At 35.0% G+C, this 22,916-nt stretch overlaps 3 protein-coding genes across 19 annotated transcripts in view; 2 read left to right on the top strand and 1 right to left on the bottom strand.

Annotated features, from left to right (window-relative positions):
* Positions 1–18,641, top strand: part of SLC5A11 (Sodium/solute co-transporter-like 5A11) — a 72,738-nt gene extending 54,097 nt beyond the window's left edge. For 12 of the 14 annotated variants that reach the window (XR_010949972.1, XR_010949974.1, XR_010949969.1 and 9 more), the window contains 2 exons: positions 1,624–5,902; positions 7,577–18,641. Coding sequence is in view for 1 of the 14 variants with exons in the window: in XM_067768850.1 (XP_067624951.1) it covers positions 1,624–1,753 (130 nt within the window). In the remaining 13 variants the exon portion in view is untranslated. Of the gene's footprint in view, positions 1–1,623; positions 6,037–7,576 lie in introns of those variants that run through there. The other 2 variants (XR_010949968.1, XM_067768850.1) reach the window with 2 other exon arrangements.
* On the bottom strand, positions 18,343–22,188 carry PGAP5 (Per1-like protein PGAP5). 3 transcript variants are annotated; one of them, XR_010949980.1, is made up of 8 exons: positions 21,274–21,630; positions 21,028–21,212; positions 20,790–20,956; positions 20,504–20,710; positions 19,393–19,529; positions 19,184–19,330; positions 19,036–19,104; positions 18,343–18,970 (listed from the first exon to the last, which is right to left on the bottom strand). XR_010949980.1 is itself a non-coding variant. In XM_067768852.1 (8 exons), exons 1-8 carry the CDS (start codon positions 22,111–22,113, stop codon positions 19,093–19,095), a joined length of 1,053 nt encoding a protein of 350 aa, XP_067624953.1. In that variant the 5' UTR covers positions 22,114–22,188; the 3' UTR covers positions 18,343–19,092. The 3 variants fall into 3 exon arrangements, 2 of the variants coding, with proteins under 2 accessions (XP_067624953.1, XP_067624952.1); XM_067768852.1 differs by adding an exon at positions 22,092–22,188 and having other exon boundaries at positions 18,343–19,104; positions 21,274–21,449; XM_067768851.1 differs by adding an exon at positions 22,092–22,181 and having other exon boundaries at positions 18,343–19,104; positions 21,274–21,537.
* Lam (Lamin) overlaps positions 21,747–22,916 on the top strand; it is a 15,380-nt gene continuing 14,210 nt past the window's right edge. Inside the window, exon 1 of one of the 2 annotated variants that reach the window (XM_067768849.1) lies at positions 21,747–21,798. The gene's annotated coding sequence lies outside the window, so the exon portion shown is untranslated. Of the gene's footprint in view, positions 21,874–22,916 lie in introns of both variants that reach the window. The other variant, XM_067768848.1, reaches the window with a different exon arrangement.

Raw genomic sequence — 22,916 nt, 5'->3', positions numbered from 1 at the left:
GGACCACCAACATCGACAACAAACCCCAAAACCTTCGGGGAGTGTCGTTATCGCTACACCAAAGTAACAACAAATGTCCGACCATCTCGGGAACGATTGGTATTGTGACGATTTCAGTGCAATTCCGCTTATTTGCAATCTTCTACTAACGTTCGAATCACTAAAAATATGGCCTTTATTAAAGTACTTCACAATAACACTTATACTTCGCAACTGTTAGCTTGCTTAAATCAAACTGATTTTTTGTACCTCAACTGTTGCCGCTTTTATGCTGTCCGGTTTCCTCGCCGACATATTTCTAGGCGCTTCTATTTCCAGAATTTACTAGTTAGTTATCAGCTTTAAATTTCTCAGCTATAACTACAGATGCACGATTTTATAGCTTCTCTCATACCCCATGCGCGTGTATATGTGAGTGATACTTGCACAAATGAATGCATACTTTTGGGAGTATCTCAGATATATGCATGTGTTTGTGCGTTGTTCACAGCTGCTTGTAGACATAATGATTAATTTGGTTATGTGCATACAAGTCACTGCTCAGTATCGGTTTAGAGATGATAGTATCCCTTATTGTTGCTAATATTCGTCACAATATGTATATATAATTAAGTTGTTTCCTCAGAAGTTGGTTTAGTTGCTGCTTGTATGGACATATGTGTAGACATAATAAACATCATCCGGTGGCAAAATCCTGAGCCAGATAAATAATTTTGCATGTAAATGCAACAAAAACGATTTGAGCCAGATAAATCCAGATAAAAGTCTGGTTCAATTTGTGAGTCAGTTAATTTGTTAATTACTTCTTTTTAGTTTGGCAACGCTGCCTTTAATAAACCTACTTTTTCAAAAATAGATGTCGCTGCTTAGCCTTTTGCCGTATGAGTTAAATGAAAAACAGCGGCGACATCTGCCTGTTGGTTCGCCCCTGCTTGTATGGACATATGTGCAGACATAATAGCCATCATCCGGTGGCAAAATCCTGAGCCAGGTAAATAATTTTGCATGTAAATGCAACAACAACGATTTGAGCCAGATAAATCCTGATATAAGTCTGGTTCAATTTGTGAGCCAGTTAATTTGTTAATTACTTCCTTTTCGTTTGGCAACGCTGCCTTTAATACACCTACTTTTTCAAAAATAGATGTCGCTGCTTAGCCTTTTGCCGTATGAGTTAAATGAAAAACAGCGGCGACATCTGCCTATCACATTTCACGTGTGCGAAAATTTCACGACATCTGCTTCTCAAGTCTCTCAATGATCCAGAGCATTCCAGTGAGAATTGAGCGTGAACTGGAGCTGTAAAACTTACTAGATGACGAAAAATTATTAATTTGGTTATGTGCATACAAGTCACTGCTCAGTATCGGCTTAGAGATGATAGTACCCCTTAGTGTTGCTAGTATTCGTCACAGTATTATCATGAAATCTTCTATGCTATACCGACCACCACCCCCTCGTATTTATATGAGGATTCCCCTCGCGTAGGTGAGGTTGACAATTTCGTTGCGCAAGCTCTGAAACTATAAAGCTTTGTACTGCGCTTATCAACCCATTAGATCCCACGCATACATTTATCAAACTTACTTGCGAATGTTACTTGGATTTTAATTTTTTTTACAGATTCCTACCGAAAGAATGTTTTCCGAAGCGAATAGCAAATGCTGACATAACACGAGACAATACTGCACAAACACTGACCCATCTTTTGGACAATGGAGAACCTTCAATTGCTGTTATTAAAAGATATTAGAATATCGTATATAACTTGTAAACTATTATTGTTATTATGCATATTTATAGAAGCTTATGTGGTTTTCACCGAGACGGCCACCGCGGTGTGGTGGTAGCGTGCTCCTCCTACCACACCAAATATCCTAGGTTCAAACCCCGGGAAAAGCATCATCAAAAATTTAGAAACAAGTTCTTTTAGGAAAAAGTTTTCCTACGCGGGGTCGCCCCTCGGCAGTGATTTTGCAAACTCTCCGAGTGTATTTCTTCCTGCTTCTTGCAGTTGCTGTTCGTGTCGGGGTAAAACAAGTAGATCCCGTCCCGCAAATTGGACGAGAAGTTCGGCCTAAAATCACTGCGGAGATTATCGCGCCTTCTATCTATTTATTTATTTATGTGGTTGTCAGTTTGGAACAAAGCAACAAATAAAATTTGTCAATTACGTTTATGTAAATAAGAAAGAAAATCAATTTAGGCAAATTTGTACCCTAAAATTATATACAAATATTGCATTTTTAGTGACTACAGGTGCTATTGTTTATATAATTATTATTTAGTGTATATGTCAGTGATACACATATATATGTATGCGAATTTATATTAGGGTGGTCGTTATAAATGAAATAAACGATTATTTCCAGTTTTACCGGCATTGCCTGGGCAAAAATATCAAATATACATTTTGGCTGTGATTAAGGACGGTTAAAGGGTGTCGTACAATTAAAATTGTCTATTGAGACGCAAAAACCTAAAATTATATTATTTAGTTTTCTACACCATTTCCAGTTTAAGTTCAGAAATTTACAATTTAAGTTCAGGAAAATTTAATTCAAGTTCAGAATTTCCAATTAGGTATCCTTGTATCTCACTTTGTCACAAATAACCCATTTAGGCCCGGTTTATCAGTGGTTGGTTAAGCTAAGCTTAAACTAAGCTTGAGTAAACTCTAAGCAAATTTAAACTCCAGTTAAACTACTGAGCAGTTTTTCAGTCACAGTTTATTGCCGCCTTTGGGGTATGCTGTTTGGGCGGCAACATTGGTTTTTTTATTATCTAGATAATTTGTAGATACGGCAAAAGCTGGATTTTGTTTACCCAACAAACATGGAAAAAAATTCTCCGGCGAAATATATATCTAATTCCGGAAGTGATATCCAACATCATTGTTTAATTATTCTTAAACCAGGTAGTTCTCGGTTTGATATCCAACTTCATTCTCCAGTCACTATCCAACCTTTGAGAAATTTTGTAAAATTAAAAGTTTTCCAGTTGATCTCCAACGTTATTAGTATTTTCCAATTATTATCCTAATTTCGAGAGATTTTGAGAAATGTACAGTTCTCAAAGAATATTCAACCCGTTTCTCCAGTTGATATCTTACATTATATATAGAGTTGAGGTTGCGTTGATAAAAATCTCCAAGAAGGTACCACCAAAACCAACAGTTGTTTATTGTGAGAAATAAACACCTGGCTGGTAGCAGTAATGAAGAGTAATCAATGAAGAATAAATTATATAGGGGGCCGCCGTGGTGTGATCGTAGCGTGCTCCGCATACCACACCGAAGATCCTACATCAACATCATTGAATCTTACATTTGAGTCTAGTTAGAGAACGAACCACAAGTTGTTAATTACATTTTTTTAACTTAAGTAATACCATATTTTGCTTTATAAAAAGTTTCTCTTTTGCCGAGTACCCTATGATTCTTGAGTTGAGCTACTGTTTCGAAACAACTCTTGAGATTTTAGAAGTATGCCTAGGTATCAACATGAGTTCTAATGGTACACAAGCCCAAATGCTTGTTGGGTATATTCCACGCCATTTCGTACGAACGCAAATAACTGATAGGTTAACTAGAGTTTAACCCTGGCAGATCGGCCGCTTAAGCTTAGCTTAAACTTCAGTTAAAGTAGACTGAAGAACTGCAGAATAAGTGTAAGCGTAGTTTAACTGACAAACTGAGTTGAACTTGTACTGAAAACCGGGCTTTAGTTGTATGGAAAAATAGACAAATTTGCCAAAATGACAAAAGACAATCACTATTATTTTGAATTTATTATGAATGCAAAAACATTAGTAAAATAATTGGGCAATTTATCTCAATTAGTTTAATGTTTCGTAAAAATCGTGTAATCGTTAAGCCGAACGTTAAGAACGTGTTTTTAATTTTATGTTATTTTACAAAACAAGGTAACAATGAAAACAATAATTAGCAATATTTAGTATCTTGAAATAAATAAATAATAAATGTGATAGTAATATTTATTGTGCCAAAATATATTAAGAATCTAAAATTCAAAAAGCTTAAAAGTTAAGATTTCCAAATACTTGTATGTTGGTAATAATACCCAACGGACTACAAGCCGTATTCCGCTTTCACAGATCCGGGGGTGCCTCCGCATGGATTTTTAAGCTATTGCATAGATTTTATCGCGGACTTGGCGACTAAATCAAAAAAAACCGTAACGGATATTTGTCAAAAAAGATCTCGAAAAGGTTCGGTGTTAGCAATAGGCCAAATACATAAAATTCGATCTCTATCATAAACAGCGGTGGGCACCACTACATTTACACGGTTACCAAATTGAGAATGTGTTAGTAAACACGAACGCGTAGCGCGCACGAAAGAAAAATAAATTATTTAGTTTGATTTCAATCATTGTTTACTATATAGTTTGGCAGCTTAATTCGAGGTTATGTTGCGAATAGAGTGGAAGGCACTCGCAGGCCGTGAAAATAGGCACTCGAATGGAGTGGAATGAAGAACAGTAGGAAGACCAGAGTTGCATTGGATCAATAATTGCATCAATATTAAAGATAATTTAGAAAAAATAATTAAATACTTGAGTATAAGCAAACATTTTCTTTCAGTTACTGCAATTAAGGTGTCCTAGATGCTATATATTCCAAAATTATAACATTTTATGTCTGTTTAAAAATTTAACTTCAATTTCCCTAAGATTTCCGTAATATGGCCATTAGTAATGTTTGTGTGTGTGTGCAAATTTTGAGCGATCAGCTGTTAGTTGCGCTACTTGGTAAAGTTTACAATGATTTCAATGCTTGAACGGTGAATATGTGTCACACGCACTCTTTGGTACTCTGTTTTAAGCGCGCATGTGACACTTCCTCACAGTACGACCATTGAAATCATTGTAAATTTTACCAAGTAGCGCAACTAACAGCTGATCGATGAAAATTCGCACATTCACACGCACAGTTCTCGACTCAGTTTCAAAAAAAACTTTAGATTATTTAATTCAAATTTTAAAGTGAGATAATCCTTGCCAATTAATGTATACAGAATATATATGGCGTTTTTGTTGGTATTAAAACAATAGTTTTATTTATATTAAAGTTTTTATCATTTTTTTTTTTTTATCTTTGAAAAAACTTCGAACACCATTCCTTCATTATATGACATTCGACTGCCTAGTCCACTGCCTTCCACTCTATTCGCAACATAACCTCTACTTAAGCTGCCAAACTATATAGTAAACAATGATTGAAATCAAACTAAAAGAGCTGTCGTTGATTTTCACGAAGTAGCCATTGTGCTATCGCTTTTCGTATGCCATGACGGAACGATACAAGGTGGCAGCATGGTGACATACCTACAAACGTAGATAAAAGTTCCATGTACTTTGTTTTTGTAAATTCGATGGACAAATGTCAAAATCGTACTGCGACGAAAGTTGATGTATTAAAGCAAATAAAAAAGTTTATAATCAGCTGTCCCGTGCTGCCACCTTGTATCGTTACGCCATGTCGTATACATATATAGTCCCTTACAAGGCAACCTAATAAAACCGCACGCCAACAACCGGCGTTTTTTGCCCTAACCCAAAAAAGCATGCGTTGGGACAATGTAAAGCATGTGTGCAAACGTCAAATCTAAATGTCACGCAGAACAAAAATTGGAAATCGAGTTAGGTTTTCACGTAGCAAATTCAATTTGAGTTGCTCTCATACAAGTTGTATGTGCATGAGACATTTTTGACAGAAAATGACTTGCGTGCGTTTATATTAGGTTGGCTTGTTAGCAGGTGCTAAGCTCACGCCCACCCCGGATCATAAAGTTAAAGTTAAAGTCAATGTGAAAGTTAAAGCGAAAGTTAAAGTTAAAAATAAAGTTAAAGTTAAAGTGAAAGTGAAAGTTAAAGTTAAGGTTTTTTTTTTTTTTTTTTTTTTTTTTTCGTGGAAGGAGGAAATGCTTTATGCACTGACCGGGATATTTAAGCCTCACTGCGAGACTCTCCGAGTGTAGGACTCCCTTCTTCCATGAAGGCCTACCCACTAAAACCTAACCTCCCACGGCCCGCGCAAATCCCCGTACCTGGGACCGCGTTTAGCATTACTTCGGGTACGGGTGCGCGCTACGTGAGCTCTATGGCTACTCTCACGCTAATGGGCTAGGCATCCGTCTTCTCGTTTACTGGTAAGTATATGCCTCACATATGTGCTGACCGTATCCCATCTGTCTCTTCGACAGGTCATGTTATTAATGACACTGCCCGGGGATAGGTCGCCAAGTACCTCTTCTACCCTCCTTCGCTGATGGGAGAAGTGCCTGCATTCGAAGAAGGTGTGGCGTACATCGTCTATTTCCCCACAGTACAGACAGCTCGGGCTATCAACCTTACCCATTCTGTGTAGGTATTTGCGGAAGTAACCATGTCCCGTTAGAAACTGGGTCAGGTAAAAGTCTACCTCTCCGTGCGGTCGCTTCAACCATGGATCAAGTTCAGGGATTAGTTCCCTAGTCCACTTTCCTACGATGCTGTTGCTCCACTGGTCTTGCCAACGTCGGATCGATTCTTCTCGCGCCTGCATGGCAACAGCAGCTCTACTTGCTTGCGATCCGTTGTCATATATTGTTTTTCTTTCCTCAACGAGAAGATATATCGGTATGGTTCCCGCAACGACCAGGACAGCTTCAGCTGATACCGTGCGGTAAGCCGAAGATATTCGCAGCGCCCCTCTGCGTTGGACCGAGGTGAGGGCGACTCGGTTCTTCCGGTATTTCATTGCGTCCGCCCAGATTTCTGCACCATATAAGAGTATAGAATCCGAGGCTGATGCAAGCAACTTCCTTGTGCATGGCTTTGGGCCACCTGTGTTTGCCATTAATCTACTCAACTGCGCTATTATGCGCGCAGCTCTTTCGCAGGTCCCTCGTATGTGATCCGAGAAGTTGAGTTTGCTGTCTAACCTCACTCCCAGATATTTCGTTGAAGCGAGTGTTTCTATTGGCTGGTCCCCAACCATCATGTTCCTGGTAGTGGGAATACGTCTCTTTGTGAGGATGACGATCTCCGTTTTGGCTGTTGCTAACTGGAGACCGTGCTCAGCCATCCACCTATTTACATTACGCATGACCTGGTTTAATTTTAGCTGTGCCAGCTCGCAGCTTGGTGCTGTTATCACAGCTGCCACGTCGTCTGCAAATGCAACGAGGAAGGTGCTTTCTGGCATGTCTAATCGAAGAAGACTGTCGTAAGTTATATTCCAGAGATCGGGACCTAGTACCGAACCCTGGGCTGCTCCACCTGTTATTTTTACCCTTTTTTGACCGTGAGTACTTTCATATATTAGATACCTCTCTCTTAGGTAGTCCCTTAAAATTTCTAACAAATATTGCGGTACTTTGAAAGTGCTTTCTAGTGCCTCAAGCATGTCCTCCCACCTAGCTGAGTTAAAAGCGTTTTTGACGTCCAGCGTGACCAGCAACACTATAGGTCTTGCTCTGTGGCACGCTGTCTCGGCTTTCTTGACTGCGTCTATAACTTCTGCTATGGCATCTATTGTAGAGTGCCCCCTCCGAAAACCATGCAAAGTTAAGGTTAAAGTTAAAGTTGAAGTTAAAGTTAAAGTTAAAGTTAAAGTGAATGTTAAAATTAAAGCGAAAGTTAAAGTTAAAAATAAAGTTAAAGTTATAGTTAAAATGAAAGTTAAAGTTAAAGTCAAAGTTAAAGTTAAAGCTTAAGTTAAAGTTAAAGTTAAAGTCAAAGTTAAAGTTAAAGTTAAATGTAAAGTTTTTATTTTGCCGGCTCTAGGTCAAAAGTAATAAAACGATTTGATTTTTTAATTTCCCAATATATTTCGATCACCTTCGGAGATCTTCATCAGGGGGCTACAACAATAATAAAAAAATCAGCTTAGTTTGTAATAACTAACTATAATAAATAAATAAACCATCCTATGTATATAATCATATTTATATACATACATACATTTATATTTTTATTTTGCTAATCTGCGTCCCTTCGGTTCGCCATGTAGCTTTGAACTAATTTTCCACGATTCTAGCAAGTGTCTGTAGATATGTGAGCAGCCGTCGGTATCTATTTTATAGTTAAGTCTCTTGTTTATTGGTGTGTTTGTTATGTGGAGCATTTCTAAAGTGAAGCGTTTTTTGTAATTTTGCTCTGTTTGAAGTATGCTCACTGCTTCGAAATCTGGTTGATGGCCGCTCTCTGCACAGTGGGCCGCAAGTGCAGTTTTTTGCATGTTAGTAGCTGCTCTGCATTTTATATCCGATCAGTGGCCTGATATCCTCGTTTTCAATTTATTCTTAGTTGTACCTACATACTCTTTGTTACATTTATCGTTTTCATTTCCAGCGCATGTAATTTTGTATACAATGTTGTTTTTGTCTAATAATGCTACTTTACTTTTCATGTTGTTGTAGAAAATATTCGTCGTATAGGCTGGTTTATGTGCAATTTTGATGTTTTCCTTGTCATATATGTTGGAACCTTTTAATCTGTCGGAGAAGCCTGGTATATATAACATCGATTTGTACTTTGTAGTTGTTTTTTCTCCGTTTTTGGGTATTTTTATTTCACTGTAAGCTTTTATTATCCTCCGTATAATTCCATGAGGGAAGTCATTCATTTTTAGTATATTTGCTATTTTTCTTTTGTTTTCAGGGTGGAACACTGCATAACTCGTGTCCAACACCTTCCCAATAAAGTTTTTGGTTGTATTTATAATCATGCTTCTCGGATGTTTGGATTTGTAGCTCATTATCCGTCCTGATGATGTGGGCTTTTGGTACCAATCTACTTTTATTTGGTTACCTCTCTTACATATGAGACAATCCAAGAAGGGTAATCTGTTTTCAGTCTCCAGCTCCATGGTAAATTGTATATCTTTATGATATGTGTTTAGGGTTTTCATTGTTTTCTCTAGTTCGTACTCCCTTACCATTGCAAACACATCATCTACGTACTTACTAAGTAGTCTCGTGTTTGTCACTTTCTTCAATATTTCTTCCATTATGATGTCGGCTACTATCGGTGATGCCGGAGATCCCATTGGAAGCCCTCTTAACTGCGTATAAATAATTTCTTCATACTTAAAATATCTATTCTCTGTGATACAAAAGGTCAATATTTCCATAAAGAGCTTTTTTGGTATATCTGTGTATTGTTTTATGTCGTCCCACTTTGTCATTATAGTCCCTATAGCTAAATCCGTTGGTACGCTTGGAAACAATGACACTACATCAAACGACACAAGACGTTCATCATCACATATACAGGAGTTGTTTATCTTATTTTTGAACTCTATTGCACTTTTAACATTAAATTTTGATTCGGAAGTTAGATTTTTTAAAACGTTGGTCAAGTATTTACACAAATTATAGGACGGAGAATTAATCATTGAACAAATTGGTCTTAAAGGTATATTATCTTTCTGTACTTTTGGCGCACCATATATTCGTGGTGGTAGAGCGGTATGGGTTGTCATTTGTGATCTTTCTCTTTTTGTAATGATACCTAGTTTCTCTAATTTATCTACTAATTGATTGCTTTTCGTTTGTAAGCGCAACGTTGGGTCTTGCCGTAATATTCTATATGTTGACAGATCGGATAATATATTATTCATCTTTGCCATGTAGTCACTTTTTTCCATTGCAACAGTCACATTTCCCTTATCTGCATTTAAAATAACTATATTTTTGTTTTGGTTTAGAAATTTTCGGGTTCGCCCCACTGTATCGTTAATGGCAATATCAGCTGTGTTCGTTTTATGTTTTGTTACTGTTTCTTTTATCAGCAACGATAGTTTTTGCTCTCGCAGACTCTTGATCATTGTAAACTTTACCAAGTAGCGCAACTAACAGCTGGTCGCTCAAAATTTGCACACACACACAAACATCACTAATGGCCATATTACGGAAATCTTAGGGAAATTGAAGTTAAATTTTTAAACCGACACAAAATGTTATAATTTTGGAATATATAGCATCTAGGACACCTTAATTGCAGTAATTGAAAGAAAATGTTTGCTTATACTCAAGTATTTAATTATTTTTTCTAAATTTATCTTTAATATTGATGCAATGATTGATCCAATGCAACTCTGGTCTTCCTACTGTTCTTCATTCCACTCCATTCGAGTGCCTATTTTCACGGCCTGCGAGTGCCTTCCACTCTATTCGCAACATAACCTCGAATTAAGCTGCCAAACTATATAGTAAACAATGCTCTTGATCCTCTTTATTTTTCACGCTCTGTATTAGTTCTTCTCCATCCGCTATACATTTGAATAGAGGGAAAGTGTTTTTTGCAACCGGTAGAGCAAACTTTGGACCTTTTGCAAGAAGCGCCTCAACATCAGGTGGAAAATCTGTCTTTGTTTGGTTTACCAACCAATGTTTGTTGTTGCTGTTTTCGAGTGTTTCGTTGTTTCGTGCGCTTCTCAATTTTTCGAGCTTTGCTTGTTGCGTGTTTTTGCAGATGCTGGTATGTGTGAGTGCGAGTTGTTGTTCACTCTCGAAAAAAGCTTTCAGATCATCCTCTTTCATATTTTGGCATAAAGTGGCCTTAGTATAAGTAAGTTTTTTTGTTTTCACTTTTAAAATATCGTGTTTGAATTTAATTAAAGTATTTAGTATTTTACTGTGAAATAATCTTATGTGTTTGTCCAATATGTGTTTTATATATTTAGGTATGTGATTGTTAATGGTAAATATGTAATTTAGTTTTGTTGTGTTTTGTAAAAACTTAGGTATAATTTTAGCTTCCCTACATTTTAATAAAAACCTTATGTTGGACTGCAACTTTGTCATCTGGATGGATTCTGATTTATACTTGTTGATAGCTTGTTTTGTCTTGTTGTTGTAGGTGTTTTTTAATTTTGCATAAACCATCTTGTTGGTTTCTTTTGTTCACGGCGTGCCTTCCGTAGTTCCAATTAATATTTGATTTTAGCGACCTTTATACGTTTAAATGTGAAGTTTTTATTTTGCCGGCTCTAGGTCAAAAGTAATAAAACGATTTGATTTTTTAATTTCCCAATATATTTCGATCACCTATGGTGCGCCAAAAGTACACAAAGATAATATACCTTTAAGACCAATTTGTTCAATGATTAATTCTCCGTCCTATAATTTGTGTAAATACTTGACCAACGTTTTAAAAAATCTGACTTCCGAATCAAAATTTAATGTTAAAAGTGCAATAGAGTTCAGAAATAAGATAAACAACTCCTGTATATGTGATGATGAACGTCTTGTGTCGTTTGATGTAGTGTCATTGTTTCCAAGCGTACCAACGGATTTAGCTATAGGGACTATAATGACAAAGTGGGACGACATAAAACAATACAGATATACCAAAAAAGCTCTTTATGGAAATATTGACCTTTTGTATCACAGAGAATAGATATTTTAAGTATGAAGAAATTATTTATACGCAGTTAAGAGGGCTTCCAATGGGATCTCCGGCATCACCGATAGTAGCCGACATCATAATGGAAGAAATATCGAAGAAAGTGACAAACACGAGACTACTTAGTAATTACGTAGATGATGTGTTTGCAATAGTAAGGGAGTACGAACTAGAGAAAACAATGAAAACCCTAAACACATATCATAAAGATATACAATTTACCATGGAGCTGGAGACTGAAAACAGATTACCCTTCTTGGATTGTCTCGTATGTAAGAGAGGTAACCAAATAAAAGTAGATTGGTACCAAAAGCCCACATCATCAGGACGGATAATGAGCTACAAATCCAAACATCCGAGAAGCATGATTATAAATACAGCCAAAAACTTTATTGGGAAGGTGTTGGACACGAGTGATGCAGTGTTCCACCCTGAAAACAAAAGAAAAATAGCAAATATACTAAAAATGAATGACTTCCCTCATGGAATTATACGGAGGATGATAAAAACTTACAGTGAAATAAAAATACCCAAAAACGGAGAAAAAACAACTACAAAGTACAAATCGATGTTATATATACCAGGCTTCTCCGACAGATTAAAAGGTTCCGACATATATGACAAGGAAAACATCAAAATTGCACATAAACCAGCCTATACGACGAATATTTTCTACAACATGAAAAGTAAAGTAGCATTATTAGACAAAAACAACATTGTATACAAAATAACATGCGCTGGAAATGAAAACGATAAATGTAACAAAGAGTATGTAGGTACAACTAAGAATAAATTGAAAACGAGGATATCAGGCCACCGATCGGATATAAAATGCAGAGCAGCTACTAACATGCAAAAAACTGCACTTGCGGCCCACTGTGCAGAGAGCGGCCATCAACCAGATTTCGAAGCAGTGAGCATACTTCAAACAGAGCAAAATTACAAAAAACGCTTCACTTTAGAAATGCTCCACATAACAAACGCACCAATAAACAAGAGACTTAACTATAAAATAGATACCGACGGCTGCTCACATATCTACAGACACTTTCTAGAATCGTGGAAAATTAGTTCAAAGCTACATGGCGAACCGAAGGGACGCAGCATAGATGAATGGATTTGCAACTCTTTGTTTCGAGAGAGCGCTGTCAAAATGCACATTTTTTATAACATTTATCAATGATGCCACTCCAAACAAAAATGAATAGATCTGAAAATGGGGATTTTTGACATACATTTCGGCGATTATAGTTTCAATAATTTAAAAAAATGATAGTCGTAAAATATTCATTTTTTTAAACTCATTTTACAATAATACTACTAGTTGGAGTCAAATATAAACAAATCTAAGTAAAATTTACATTTTGATTAAAGTAATTGGTCAAATATTGTAACGCATTTAACTCACAGTGAAAACCATATATTCTTTTGGAATTTCAGTAAATCCGACCTATGATATAATAGTTAACATCATTCAATGGTAGGGCCTATCCTACATGTCTGACGTTCCAGGTTCTGTGATCAAAATGGACTGGTTGCATCGGGACTTCATATTTACAGAACTTGTTTTTGTGATGACATTTGAATGGGAAATAATATTTACCCTTCGCCTTCGAACTAATAATATTTACACTAAAACAAGTATTTTTATCCTTTTTCCCATAATTTTTGAACGCTGTTCTACAGTTGTAGGTCAAACTAAAGTTTACCAAAATTTTTGGCACGTTTTTCGTTTTGGCTGGGACATTTTTTGTTCTGGCACCCGCTTCAGCTGGCGCGAGGGATTTATCTGTGATTGTTGCCAGCAACAACTACAAGATAAATCCCTCGTGAGAGCGAAAATATGAGAGCGTAAAAAAAAGATTCGTATCAATTTAATATATGGGACGCAGATTAGCAAAATAAAAATATAAATGTATGTATGTATATAAATATGAATATGATTATATACATAGGATGGTTTATTTATTTATTATTGTTAGTTATTACAAACTAAGCTGAATTTTTATTATTGTTGTAGCCCCCTGATGAAGATCTCCGAAGGTGATCGAAATATATTGGGAAATTAAAAAAATCAAATCGTTTTATTACTTTTGACCTAGAGCCGGCAAAATAAAAACTTTACATTTAAACGTATAAAGGTCGCTAAAATCAAATTTTAATTAAGTTAAAGTTAAAGTTAAAGCGAAAGTTAAAGTTAAAGTGAAAGTTAAAGTTAAGGTTAAAGTTAAAGTTGAAGTTAAAGTTAAAGTTAAAGGTAAAGGTAAAGTTAAAGTTAAAGTGAATGTTAAAGTTAAAGTTAAGGTTAAAGTTAAATTTAAAGTTAAAGTTAAAGTTAAAGTGAATGTTAAAGTTAAAGCGAAAGTTAAAGTTAAAGTTAAAAATAAAGTTAAATTTAAAGTGAAAGTTAAAGTTAAGGTTAAAGTTAAAGTTAAAGTTAAAGTTAAAGTGAATGTTAAAGTTAAAGCGAAAGTTAAAGTTAAAGTTAAAAATAAAGTTAAAGTTGAAGTTAAAGTTAAAGTTAAGGTTAAAGTTAAAGTTCAAGTTGAAGTTAAAGTTAAAGTTAAAGTGAATGTTAAAGTTAAAGCGAAATTTAAAGTTAAAAATAAAGTTAAAGTTGAAGTTAAAGTTAAAGTTAAAGCTAAGGTTAAAGTTAAAGTTGAAGCTAAAGTTAAAGTTAAAGTGAATGTTAAAATTAAAGTGAAAGTTAAAGTTAAAGTTAAAAAGAAAGTTAAAGTTATAGTTAAAATGAAAGTTAAAGTCAAAGTTAAAGTTAAAGTCAAAGTTAAAGTTAAGGTTAAAGTTAAAATTAAATTTAAACTTAAAGTTACAGTTAAATTTAAAGCTAAAGTTAAAGTTGAAGTTAAAGTGAATGTAAAAGTTAAAGTTAAAGTTAAAAATAAAGTTAAAGTTAAAGTGAATGTTAAGTGAAAGTTAAAGTTAAAAATAAAGTTAAAGTTATAGTTAAAGTGAAAGTTAAATATTAACTTCTCATTTATTCAATAAAAGCAAAAAATTTGTTTTCTTATCGGTCACCACGCTTAAAAAGGTTAACTTGAATTAATATCAAAGACAAAACTTGAATTAATATCAAAGAAAACAAAATGTTGCATAAATATTATAATTGCATAAGTTGATAATATGCAATAGCTTTACCACGGCGGTCCCCGAGTGCCACACGTCCTTTTTTTACAGAAGCGTTGGTATGCTTATGTCCTGCCTAACTTGTAGTGCAACTAAAATAAAATAATTTTAAAAAAATTTTTACTTAAACGGTTTTATTGAAAACAATGCTTACATTAAAATAATACTAAAATTATAATTAATAATAATACTAAAAGGTAGAAAATCAGGTTATGCTATGACTCACATTCTTCTTCAATTCTTTGAAGTATTTGAAATTAATTGGGCAATCCACAAGATTTCCATGGACATTGTGAATTGCCCATATAAATTATTTTTTTGGCAATAACTTAGCACACCCGATATACATACTTACATATGTTGCTGAATTGTATTTTTATACTCAGCGTGCTTTGCACACAGAGTATATTAACTTTGATTGGATAACGGTTGGTTGTACATCGTCCATGTACATGGTCGACATAGATATAGACTTCCGTATATCAAAGTCATCAGTATCGAAAAAAAATTGATTGAGCGATGTCCGTCCGTCTGTCCGGTAACACGATAAATTGAGTAAATATTGAGATAACTTCACAAAATTTGGTACCCTAGCTTATCTGGACCCAGAATAGATTGGTATTGGAAATGAGCGAAATCGGATGATAACCACGCCCAGTTTATATATAACATTTTGGAAAACACAAAAAACCTGATTATTTAGTAAATAATACACCTACAATGTTGAAATTTGACGTGTGGATTGATATTGAGACTCTTGATAAAAATTTGAAATTTTTTTTTTAAATTGGCGTGGCACCGCCTACTTGTGATAAAATCAATTTTACAAATATTATTAATCAAAAATCGTGAAACCTATCGTAACAAAATTCGGCAGAGAGGTTGCCTTTACTATACGGAATGCTTTGAAGAAAAATTAGCGAAATCGCTTAAGGACCACGCCCACTTTTATATAAAGGATTTTTAAAAGGGTCTTGGACGAACAAAATAAGCTATATCTTAGCGAAAAAGAGCTTTGTATCAATAGAATTTTACTTTCTAAATTGAATTATAACATTTAATTGGAAAACACTAACATTTTTGAATGGGTGTGGCACCGCCCCTTTTATGACTAAGCATTTTTCTATGTTTCGGGAGGCATAACTCGAAGAAAAATTTACATACCGTAACAAATTTGGGTACACATATTTTCCTTATAGCAGGAAATATTTTTAGAAAAAATGGACGAGATCGGTTGAAGACCACGCCCACTTTTATATAAAAGATTTTTAAAAAGGTCGTAGACGAAAATAATAAGCTATAACTTAACAAAAAATAGTTTTGAATCAATGATATTTCACTTATCAAGTTTTATTGTAAGAGGAAATGGGGAGACATTTTTTTTTAAACGGGCGGTGCCACGTGTTATGTAGAAAAGTTATTTATATGAAATGAAATGAACAATTGAAGCTCACGCTGAATGTAATGTTCGGTTACACCCGAACCTAGACACCTTTACTTGTTATAGTAAAATTTTGTGTTATAGGGTCTACACACGGTGAGTCAGAGTCAAGAATAGTGATAGAACTTTTAGAAAAAGTATCGATACCGGTACTCATATAAAATACTCGGATTAAAGTATCGATGCTAGTACACATACTCAGTACAAGGTATCGAGTATACTCGATCCAAGTGAGTACTTCGGAGTTTTCAGGAAGAAACTTTTTTTAAATGAGATTGCAAGTTTTGAATTTAGTACAAAAAAAGCAAGAAATTTGAAGGTTGGACAAAATCGAACATTATATATCCATTTGTGTGCTCTACATATATTTTAAGGATACATTTAAAGAGAAACGTTACGAACATTAAATTATTCAAAAGATTTTTGATCAACTTATGGCATTTTGAAAGAAAACAGTTTTTTTCACTTACAAAAAAGATTTTGTAAACGGGGTCGCCCGTCGACGGTATTTTCACAAGCGCTCCGAGTGTATTTCTCCCGTGAAAAGTTTGCTAGTGAAAGTTCATCTGATTGCAGATGCCGTTCGGATTCGGCATAAAATATGTAAAAGTAGCACGACGCAACCTGGAAGGGAAGCTTGGTCTAAATCTCCTCGGAGGTCAATCGCGTCAAGTATTTTTTTTATGGCATTCAATGTTATGTGCAGAAATTAACTAAATAAAAGGGGATCAGAACGATGTTCCTTTTTATAAACTTTTGTACTTTGCACTACCATATCTCTTCTGGTAGTATTGTTACGTACCAAATATATATTGGACATTTTGTTAAGATTGAAACTGTAAGGATCTTTATAAAGTAGCCGTGGTCCTTATCCGTTTCGATTGGATCTATATATAATACCAAGGATCATATTTCCGTAAAATTGCAAAGTAAAATCAACGGCTTTTGGACTTTTAAATTTTACGGCTTGCAAAACTTTTAAAGTTTCTTCTGCTCAATGCGGACGGCACCACACCCATTTTACAATATGTTAATAATGTACATCGCAAGCATTTATTTATCTATTCAAGTTTCACCACTTCATCAGTATTTGTTAAAGCATCATTTCTTTTCTCCGATGCTGTAAAAGCTGCTAACTCCATCCACCAAAACTTCACAATAGATATTGCATAGCAATTTAAAATGTATTGAAGTTTTATGGAATTAGCAGCTTTTCATAACTTTTTTTTGAGTTAGTGAATCTGGACAATAAACACATACTTTTCTTTTACCAACAAATGCGAAATCGCCCCCATTCCACCATTACCAAAAAGTCGGGTTAAGTTAAATGCGAAGATTTTACCGCGTCGTCGACCATATCAGTTTATGCTCACTCAAGTTATGGTTTGTTTTGTTATAGTTGATCTCTAACATGCAAACCATCGGCACTTGGTAAAGTATCGGAGAAAAGTATCGAGGTAAAGCATCAATACTTTACTCAGTACATGGATAAAAGCGTCGAGGACGAAACACTCGAGTATTTTTTTGGAACAGTGTCGATACTACTCACTCAGTACTCGTATCGTTCTATCACTAGTCAAGACTCAGTTTCGATGTATTAGTGAAAAGATTTAAGTATTAGTTATACAAACATGACTTTGACAGCTTCTTTGTTCGGTTTTGGCAGGATTTTTATGTAGGCTTCAAAAAAATCAAAATAAGATAGAAGCGCCGCCTGTATACCGTATTAGAAACTCTTCCCAAGGCAGCCGGTTCTCTGTACCAGAGCGACTCGGGATTTCTCCCCACCAAGGGCTGACATTTCAGTGTAGCCCCATTTAATTTGTTGCATTCCTCCCACTCTACTACATAGAAACAACAACAAAGCAAATTAGACGGGTTTAAATCATAAGTAATAAAAGGCTAATTAATGGTGACTTATAACCATAACCAGATAAAACAGCTGATCGAACCTACCTTATAGAAATCAATGTAATCTATTAACGGTGCCATACCATAACGCTAACGACATAACCATACCATAGCCAACCAATTGGTTTTTGGTTTTTCGCTATATCCATAACCTAAAAATATTTCAGTTGGTGAATTTATTTACTTTTGACTAAGAGACTTATTTTTTGTTAAATATGTTTATGATTTTTTGCGTTTTCTTTATTTTTATGAAATTTTCACGATATTTAGGTTAAGGCACCATTAATCAATCAGATTGTAGATGGTTATGGGTATAGGTATGGTTACGACTATGGCGTTAGGGTTAAGGAAGTCTAATTCACACTTAAGAGACCTTGTGAATTGCCTGAATATATTCAAATATACATACATACACATGCACAAAAAAACATGTTTTTATATTTTTTGAAATTTAAGTAGTAGTTCGTAAAATAGCTTTTATTTTCGTACTCAGGTTACAATAACAAGGCAAGTTGCTAAATTTGTTTCTTACGTTTAAATTTATTACATTATATATACATACATATATATGTATGTAAAACTGCATGATTATAAACTACTATTTTTAACTAACTCTGAAATAGCGAAAATGTTTACATGGAATTAGCGATCACCACAAATATGATACAATTTTCTATGTGCTTAGAGACATGAAATGAGAAATAAATTGAACATTTAAAATATAAATACAATGTTATTTGCATTTTTATTATACATAATTTGTAAACTAGCAGACCTGGCATACATTTTCCACCATTTCCTTTCTTTCACTTGCCAATTTAAGGACAATCTCTCCATAGCGGGAAACTGAACATCACTTATGTAATGGACAGTGGGACTATGGTATACGGCAGGGGCTATCAATTGAACCGTTTATTATTAAAAGGGCACATGTCTAACTTTTGGCCAAAGATGAAATTTTGATTGCAATGTGTACAACACCTATTTGTTGAGAAACGCCTCATATCCACGTTTCACCTATTCAATTTTATAGGCGATGAAGTTTGCTGAAAAATTGACCCTAGGTATTTAAAAGTGTAAAATATTTAATAGCCGAAATTGATGCTGCCAAAAATTGTGTAGTACCATGCTATGATGTCATCCGTTAAACTATTGTGTTTATGTCCGTATGCAGTATCGTGACTACCGTTTTGGCTGGATTTCAAAAAGTTAAAAGCATTAGTTTTCTAGACGAACTCCCATATATTGAAATTCACGAGTTCCTGATACTCACGCCTTTTTTTCTGCAAAATTTTCGACATTTTTCAATTATGATAATTGCTGATATTATTATTAAAGCCGTCGTGTAAATATTGTAAACATGCTGTTGTGGTAACATATCACATTTCGAAACAGAATAATTTGTGGCTTTAAAAGCAGCCTGAGAAATGGAAAAATAATTAATGTACTATAAGAATGATAGAAGTTTTTTTCATTTTATACCAGTAAAAAACTTGGCTCAATTTTATTTCGCCAACTAAAAGAAGCTACTGTATATTCTTCAATGCCAAAACGGTTAATGTTCAAGCAATAATGATGACTGTGTCCAGCAAAAGCAACTCGTGGTTTAAGCAGCTTTCCTAATTTAAGAATTAAAAACAATGATATTTTATAATTTAACATTGAAATAAATCTAGCCCAAAATATAAGAAATATTAAATATTTTTGAAGGTTTGCTATGAGAGGAGGGAATTGGGGTACATGAAAATTACTATGACTTTGTGAAACCACTTTTTTTATACCATCCTCTAATAGAGCAGTCGGGCTGGTCTTCAGGCAATAATCGCCTATGTGTATTGTGTTTTTTTATGGATTTCTAAATAAACTTACAGTTACGCTCCTGAAGATGCTAAGAAAATCTTAGCGAAACGTTGAGCTGTAAGGTGGAAAAAGCTTTGTCTTATTCGCACCCCACATAAATAGATCAGATCAGCTTATTATATATAAAATTAGATAAATTAACTGATCGGATAAATACGAAAATATCGCCTATGTCCTTCACTTTTAATATGACGATTATTGCTTTTTAACACATATACAAAATAATAAACACACACTAATCTGTATCAGTCAAAGGTTTGGGGGAGTGTTATCGATGTTAAGGTTCCTTTGCCGGATATAGATACGGTACGTTGCGATAACATTAAGTTATTACCCCGACCATCTCGGGAACGATTAATATGATTGCTTTAAACCTTACCGCCGACCCCACAGGATAGTTCTATGAGGTCGTCAGAGCCTCACCTGCTAAAAATGTGTGTAATACATTCATAACAGATAACAAAATTCACATCGCCTAGGTGGGGTTGACAATTGAGTTGTCGAAGCTCTGAAGCTACAAAGCTTTGTATTACGCTTATTTATTTATTGAATTCCTGCTTATTAAACCCCTGAATCCCAATGTATCATATACATATTTAGCAATCGATCTCTGGATAAATCTAACTATCTACCCCTGCGAAATAAATTGATTTTTTACGTTGTTAACGTAAACGATCCTTTACAGTTCGTAAGGGATTTTGTTCATCTCACAATTTCTTACTTATGGCCTCACCTATTAAATCGGTAGACTCTTTTGAAAGTACTTCCCAATTTTCGCGAAATATGTCAAATTTCGGCGCATCATGCTCTTTACATACAGCATCAGATTTTCTATAAGTCGGGAAGTGTTGCATCAAAATGGGCCGACTATAGACATGATGTTCTTTCAGCGTTTCAACTTCACGACATTTATCACCACTTTGAAGACACATTAGTTGAGCTTGATTGCAATGTTGAAGGAATCTTTATTAGTGAAATAATTTGTTTTTATATTCTTAGTAAATACTTTAAAAATGTACCTGAAATTTTACTCAAGTCATTTAGCGCTGCATTGCAATAGCCACAACCGTCATTAAGCATCGCTATTGAATTGGTCACTACAAAGTGATTGTTTTTTATTGTGTACATTTCCACACCAGTGTTGTTGAAATGATTGGCAAAGCGTTTTATGAAGTAACTATCCATTCTGAAGAGAACAACAACAACAAGAGAAATGTTTACGTAAGATTTAGTTCTTGAAATATTTTATTCAATTACTTGTAATGAAAGCCAATATCATGGTTGCCCACAGCACTTATGATGGGCACACCTGAGGGTGTACTAAATAGCCGATGAAATCGTTGAACAAAACGTTCAAACTCTCGATTATCTACAAAATCGCCTTCATCGAAAAGATCGCCCAATACAAAGACGACGTCCGGTGCGAAGAGTCGTATTGTGGCCTAAAATTGCATTTAAATATCTATGTCAAAAGTATTTTTGTTATGATTGCTGCTTACGTACCTGGAAACTGCGGTGCATATGCCATTCTCTGTACAGTTTATCCAGCCAATGTCCGCGTATTGGACCCAGCAGATGTAGGTCTGCAATTATCACTGCTTTAAGTTCGTCCTCATTTTCGTGGCTTAACATTTTTTTTGGCATTGCAGGCCACTTACAATATGAAAGTTGCAGAATATCTGCCAAAAATTCACAATAAATTGATGCCAAAAACGCAATAACAATACATTTTGTACTCCAATGCATTACACCGCGTCCTTGGTTTTGCTTTATTTTCAATAATATTCACCACATAATAAAACAATACATGAGAATAAAAACAAAGCAAGTTTGTTGAAAATTTTTTTGTAAAAAAATAATATTTACGAATAGGGATGGAAAGCTGAGCAAAAAAAGAAAAAGGGCGTGTGAAAAAGTAAACGGACTTGGCAGCACTGACTTAACGAAACGCCACTTTTATTATAACTGACAGTTCGGTAGAAATGCATCATAACCTCCAACAGTGAAAAAGTGAATTTTCTTAACGAAGTGAGTCTGCTGCTGGTAAAAGTTGCCTGCTAATTTCTAAATAAAACGATTTACCTAAATTTTGTTATACATTTGGTGCGTATTGAAAAAAGGCTAAAAATATGAATGCATGTGTGTGTAAAAGCCAATTGGTGCTCTGGGTAAAATTGTGTAAATGTAAAAGTAGCGTGAATGCTGAATGCGCGGCGTGTCAAAAGTGCTGCAATTCATAATGGCGGCTTTATGTGCCAATTAAACTTAAGGCATTTCTCATTGGCGCCGTATGAAATCAATTTATCTAATTATTTTCTTACTTGCACATTTGAATAGCGGCATTTGCGTCTAATGAAAACCGGACCCTGAATTCCGAATTTAGACCAAAAGATTATGTATGAAGAAATGGAAGAGAAGAAGTAATACAGTACAGTCGCCGTAATAAGAATAGTGCGGAAAAAATTGAGGAATTTTAATGTCTATAGGGCGATGCCAGATTTTACGCAATATTGTGAAATTTTCGTTAAGTTTGGTAATTAGTGCAGTTTACGGTATCCACCGAAATTTGGGCCAAAATTTTCGAGTGAGGTATCAAAAGACGCAGTTAGACGAAGTTAACTAGGTAATAGTCTAGTTGAGGGGTCGACTGCTAATACGCTACCAAAAATATCGAGAGAGGTGTCAAACGACGCGTCTTGACATCAGTATTAATAATCCGAAGGCGGAAAATAAAAATTTTAACGCGTTCAAAAGATATTAACGAAATCACCAACTTTAACTGCAAATATCTCCGGACAGAGATACAATTTACCTTTCCGCCTTCGGATTATTGTTCTCGAGATTAATACGCGTCTTTTGACACCTCACTCGATATTTTTGGTAGCGTATTAGCAGTCGACCCCTCAACTAGACTATTACCAAAAATAACTCTGGACTACGCCATGCCACGTCCGGGTGTGTGGTTTAACCGTGGCTACCGCCACGGTGATGCACAATTTTTTTTGTGGGTACCAACACAACAACAACCACATGGAAATCGCGAACTTCAACTGCAAATATCTCCGGACAGAGATAAAAATTTTCTTTTCCGCCATCGGATTATTGTTCTCGAGATTAATACGCGTCTTTTGACACCTCTCTCGATA

Source organism: Eurosta solidaginis, chromosome 2 (genome assembly GCF_040869045.1).
Source record: "Eurosta solidaginis isolate ZX-2024a chromosome 2, ASM4086904v1, whole genome shotgun sequence".
In the NCBI taxonomy this organism is placed as follows: Eukaryota; Metazoa; Arthropoda; class Insecta; order Diptera; family Tephritidae; genus Eurosta; species Eurosta solidaginis.
Note: the sequence above shows the minus strand (reverse complement) of the source record. Positions and strands in the feature narration are given on the sequence as shown.